The sequence below is a fragment of the Trachemys scripta genome, chromosome 19, assembly GCF_013100865.1.
Source record: "Trachemys scripta elegans isolate TJP31775 chromosome 19, CAS_Tse_1.0, whole genome shotgun sequence".
Lineage (NCBI taxonomy): Eukaryota > Metazoa > Chordata > Testudines > Emydidae > Trachemys > Trachemys scripta.
In genome coordinates, this window is record NC_048316.1 from 19798206 (window position 1) to 19804051 (window position 5846).

The following is a 5846-nucleotide window of genomic DNA, read 5'->3' on the forward strand; positions in this document are numbered from 1 at the left end:
CCCTTTCACAAGCCAGGAAGGACCCAGCGCCCCCTCCCCTGTGCCCCAGCGCGGGAGCGGGGCCGGGCAGGTCCCACCACGGCTGCAGAGCCGCTGACCGCCCCCAGGGCCGGGCCCCGCCACTCTGCGCCCCGCGGCCGGTTTGGGGCGGTGCGGGCAGCGCCGGCCGGCTCCTGCCCTGCGGGGGCGGCCCCCTGGCACCGCCGCGCTGCTGCCCGCCCCCATCGGGGCGGTCGGGGGCTCCGCGCAGCGCAGCGCCGGGCTGGGCAGGGAGCACGGAGCCGCCTGCCCCTGGGCTCCGGCGACCAGTGCCCGAGGGATTCGCCATGGCCAACGCCGGCTTGCAGCTGCTGGGGTATTTCCTGGCGCTGGGCGGCTGGGTCGGCACCATCTGCAGCGCGGCGCTGCCCCAGTGGAAGCAGAGCTCGTACGCGGGGGACGCGATCATCACGGCCGTGGGGCTGTACGAGGGGCTGTGGATGAGCTGCGCCTCGCAGAGCACGGGCCAGGTCCAGTGCAAGCTACACGACTCGCTGCTCTCGCTGGACGGTGCGTCCCCGCCGGGCCGGGCAAGGGGCGCGGGGCAAGGGCCGGGCGGGAGCCGGGGGGCGCGGGGCAAGGGCCGGGCGGGAGCCGGGGGGCGCTCCGGGAGAAGGGAAAAGGGGCGCTCCATGCAGGTGCAGCCCAGGTCCCGTGCCCGGCCGCTCCCGCCGGACATCGTGTTCCGGCCACCGGGGGCAGCGAGCTGGAGCGGGCAGGGGTCCGGCGGGAGCCCCGGGGCGAACGGGACCGGGCGCGCTATACAGCCCTGCCGGCCGGGCCAGCGCCGCTCAGAGCCCGCGGGCAGGTGGGGGCGCCGGGGGACCTTTATGGACCTGCCAGGCTGGGGCGGCAGGAGCTTGTATGCTTGGCCGGTGGCTGCGGCAGTCCCCCGCGGTTCGCTGCCCTGGTAGGACTGGCCCTGGGTGCCAGGTCCCTGCGGCGCGCTCCCTGCCACGGAGAGCAGCCCCCGAGCAAGGAGTTGTCATCCCCGGGGGGAAGCGCAGGTTTAGGGAGCCTGACCCTGAAGCGGCTGGAGGAAGCCGAGGGGGCGGGTCCCCCGGCGGCGTAGGGAATGGGGGGGGGGGGGGTAGATTGACATGTGCCCGTATTGCCCCCATCTCCGCAGTGTCCCGGCACCGCCCCTCAACTAATGGGTTTGTCCTCACAACACCCCTGGGGGGGCAGGGCAGGTCGGTTATCCCCACGGTGCAGATGGGAAACTGAGGCCCAGGTCCCCAAAGACCCACGGTGGGAGTTAGGTGCCTAAACACCTTTGAGCACCTGGACCTATGGGAGTCTATGGCACAGCCAGGAGCAGAGACTACCCCAAACCTTCCCCTGGTCAGACATGCCTGGCTGAGCTCAAATGCCAGATCTCCCCTTTCATCTGCACTCACCGCGGCCCGAAGAGATCTTGGGGCGGGCGGACGGACTGACGGACACAAATGTAGCTGGTGCCCAGATCAGCCCCTGAAGCAGGGGAGCGAAAAGCTCGGCCTGGCTGGGGGACTTTGGCTAGTTCAGAAAGCGCCTGACCCGGTCCCTTTGCCTCTCGCCTCTGGCACAGGCTGGGTTTTGTGCTTCGGCCCCAGCATCCTACGGCTGGTCTCCACTGGGAATGTACATCGGCGTGGCTGTGTAAAGCCACACCCCGAGAGACGTGGCTATGCCGGCCTAACCGTGGTATAGACAGCGCTAGATCGAAGGAAGAATTCTTCAGACCACCGCCTGCGGAGAGGCGGCTCATCTGACGGGAGACGCCTCCTGGCGGTGTAGGGAGGGTCGACACAGCACAGCTGCAGCCCTGCGTGCCGCACCAGCATTCAGGGTAGCCAAGCCCCTAGCGTGCAAGGAAAGGGGGGAGTTGCTTGGGCTCCAGCGGGAGTTAATTTCACGGTTATAACACGGCAAACAGTTACCCACGGTTACCCTTTACTCTTTTCAAAGCACCGAATGAACAGCTCAGACTGGCCCACAGCAGCCGCTTAGCGGGGGAAATCGCAGACCCCTTCCTAGGAGCCCGCGAGCTGCCAGGTTTACAATGGAAACGAGCCATTTGTTTAAACGAGAAGAATTGAAACGAATTGTTCCCGAGTCCCTGACACAAGCCTGGGCTTAAAAATACCCAACAAATCCGGCCTGCGCTGCTGGGAGCGGCTGGAGATTGGAAACCAGCTGGGAGGTGGGATTAGTTTGGTTTGCGGGAGAGGAGCGAGTCCGCACATTCTTCTCGGAGCCCGGTAACGCGCAGCCCTTGACCGGGGTCTCCTTCCTTCGCCTGTCCAGCGGCGCCCGCCGCCTGGTACAAGGCGAGACCAGAAGGAAAACGGGTGAAAACAGGCCGCGGGGGGGGACCGCAGTCAGAGCGGAGCAGAGCTTCCCCCGGGGTGTGGTTCACATCCCGCTTGTCAGCGTCCCCCGTGCAACCGGACACGGGCCACTTAGTCCAGCGGGAACTCGCCGGACACGGGTTCTCCTGGTCGCTCGCTTTTGCCCCGGAGCGGGATTTTCCAGCCCGGTTTTCGGGCTGCGGGATAGGAGGCTGCCCCGGGATTGGTTCAGGCCGGTGTTAGCCCCAGGCTGAGCCCTGGCGAGCGGAAGCGGCTCCTCTCGCCCCGAGAACGCCCCGGAGCAGCTCCGGGCACTGGGCAACCGCGACCAGGACTTCGTCCTGTCCCCCCATTACATCGCCGTGTCCTGCAGCCTTCAAACGCGGCAGGGCGAGTCCTGGGCGCCCAGCTCCGCGCTCGGTTCGCATCGCATCCCGGCGCCTTTCCCCGCCCCGCACCTGGAAAACGGGCTGGCGGCCAACGAGCGACCGAGCAGCCGGGGGGAGTCGTTCATGCGTCGGCCTGAGCTCGTGTGTGGTGGCCTGGTGCCTCTCCAGGAGTGTCCCCGCAATCTACAGCCGAAGCTGTTGCCCTTGCTTGGTGACCAGATGTCCCGTTTGGGGGATTTTTTCTTATATAGGCGCCTATTACCCCCCACCCCGTCCCGTTGTTCACAGGTGATGTCTGGTCGCCCTTGCCCATGTCCCCGTTTCTGTCTCACAGAATGGCCAGTGAAGACCATGGGCCATGCCCCAAACTTGTCCATCTTTTCTTAGCTCCCAGGTGGACAGAAAGTACTTGGAGCCGGTCCCTACCCCCCAATTCCAGCCTTAACTAACTCAGTCCCTGCGGTTCCTCCCCCACCGATCGGCGCTGCCGTCCATCACCTGTTTTCTAGGCCACATTCGCGGCTCGTGACCCCCCCGTCCCCTTCTCTCCACCTGACTCGGGCAGGTTTGAAAATCGACCCCACTTCATCGGTGTTCAAAACAACCGGGGCTGAAGCCCTGCGCGCTGGGCTCGCGGGACACAGGGAGTGTCTGGGACAACCCGCTCCCGCGGCACTGTCCCAGAGCAGCCTTTGCTACACCCCCGCCCCCGCACAGCAAAGCCCCTGTGACAGCAACCACAAGAGCGGGGCTGGAAGATGGCCGGGGTCGGGTCACACTGCGCAAGTTCAGGGGCCTTTTTATTCCAAGAGGGCTGCAACCTAAGGCTTAATTCTGCCTTTCTAAAGCGAGATTTTCAAAGCTGCTCAGGGGGTTTAGACACGAAACTGAGTTAAGGTTACTGAGAAGAGGGCGTCCCAATCCAGCCCCTATGCCAGTGTGTGTGTGTTTGATCACTGCAGGTTTCTAGAGCATTCACCACTAGCAGATGCTCCTAGGACAGAAGTGGCCAGCTGGCCCCACTGATCCTCACCCTGCGCGTAAGGGGGCAGGGTAATGAATGGGCTGTAGACACGGAAAGGGAGAGAATGGAAGGGAATAAGGGATAATACATTAGGAAAGTTGTCTTTCTCCTCCTGCCTGGGGGCTCCACCCGATACCCAACTATTATCAAAGAAAATGGAAACATCCCCCTGGAAACCATCCAGCGACACCGAGCGGGGGAGAGGGAGGGCAGAGCAAACACGCTCCCAGTGAAGGTTGCACTAAAGACACCTGTTGTGAAAGAAATCAGCTCCGGTGTCTTTAGAAGACTGAGGAGTTTGATCGACGTGTCTGTGCTCTGCTGTGGGATGGGGGCCTCTCTGCAGGGCTGCGCTCCAGTACTGGAGCGACCCGAGGAGAGGAGAGGAGGTTTTTAAGGCCCGGCTTGACAAAGCCCTGGCTGGGATGATTTAGTTGGGAATTGGTCCTGCTTTGAGCAGGGGGTTGGACTAGATGACCTCTTGAGGTCCCTTCCAACCCTGATATTCTACGATTCTATGATTCTAGGAGGGGGAACTGCATCTGGTCACAATGCCTGAGGCTAAATCCTCCCCCTCAGCCTCCAAAGCCCCCACTTTGGGCTGGGAGCTTGATGAGTGGGAGTTGGATTCTGGACTCCAGAGAGCAGCGTGGCTGGTAAGGAAGGATCCAGGTGCTTGTGAAGTGAACTGATCGGCGGAGAACAGCTCCAGGATGGGCCAAGATGGTACCACTGGTGCAGAATGGCTCCTCAGTGCCACAGGGCAGCAAACCTGGGGGAATGGCTCTTTAGATGCCACAAGGCAATATGGCCCCGGGAAGAGCTGCTGGGCACCTCAGAACTGCTACCTAGGGACACAAATAGTTGCACTCACCAGTGCAGGGACTTAGGAGGTGAGAGAATTGGAGGCACTGTTATTCCCTGGGGTGCTGGTCTTGTTGACCCTTCTCTTCTCTGGCTCTGGTTCTTTGCACGGTTAATCTGCTCTGCAGCACCAGTGACTTGCACTTTTCTTGCTTTGCAGTTCACCTCCAGACCTCCCGGGCACTCATGGTGGTTTCTATCCTCATGGGCTTTGTGGGGGTCATTGTCAGCGTGGTGGGAATGAAATGTACCAAAGTGGGGGACGAGAACCCTGTTGTCAAAGGCCGGATTGCTATGGCCGGTGGCGTCCTCTTCCTCATAGCAGGTAAGCCAAAATCCGGGGCTCTCTGTACCCACAAACTCCCGCCATTTGATGATAGTCTGAACTTGTCTGCTGTAATATTGGTTAGCACTACCATGGGGCAGGGGATCTGATGACTTGTCACAGCTTCTGAATGGGCAGGTAGCCTCAAAGTCGACGTGAGTTATTGCCCTTGGGAGGGAGAGTGTGATCTCGGGCAGAGGGTTAATAAACATCCTCCTCTATTTCTAGTAGAGGCTATGCCTGTAGATACAACTTCTGAGCACAGGTGGGTATAGCAGTGTGGCCTCAGGGATCTGAAATCCACCTATCCAGCCCACCCAGTGGTTCTAAAAGGGGGCCTCTTGTTTTAACTCTGGGAGATGTGGAAGACTGTAAGACAAGGGGGTGGGGTTTGGATAAGTGGCACTTGTGTCCAATGGAGCCGGCTGGCTTCTCCAGGGCGCACTGGCTCAGCTGAAAGCCCATGTAGCCACAGCAGTTTAGCACAGGTGCATCAGACCTGCCTCTCGGCTAAGGTGGGAGGCCCAGCACTGAAACGGGCTGATGCCAGCCAATGCTGGGATGTTTCATCTTGATTCTTTTGGCTTTGTCATGGGTTCTCCCTCAGAAAAATAGCATCTTCTGCTGCCAGTGATCCTGCTTGTTGATTGAAAGTGTTCAGTGCAAGGTGGAGAATTAGTAAAGTTAATTCCATCCCTGATTTATGTACGGATGAGGCCCCTGGCTACGAACTTGTAACTTGGATTGAAAGCTCTTTGGGGCAGGACCACCTCTTTGTTATGTGTTTATATAGTGCCTAGAATAATAGAACCATCCATGCAGGACCGGCTCTAGCGTTTTTGCTGCCCCAAGCAGAAAAAAAAAAAAAAAAA

At 60.7% G+C, this 5846-nt stretch overlaps 1 protein-coding gene across 1 annotated transcript in view; it reads left to right on the forward strand.

The window, feature by feature from the left end:
- The first annotated feature begins 253 nt into the window (after window positions 1-253).
- CLDN19 (claudin 19) overlaps window positions 254-5846 on the forward strand; it is a 41197-nt gene continuing 35604 nt past the window's right edge. Inside the window, exons 1-2 of the mRNA XM_034753672.1 lie at window positions 254-549; window positions 4810-4974. Coding sequence (XP_034609563.1) covers window positions 327-549; window positions 4810-4974 — 388 coding nt within the window. The 5' untranslated portion in view covers window positions 254-326. The remainder of the gene's footprint in view (window positions 550-4809; window positions 4975-5846) is intronic.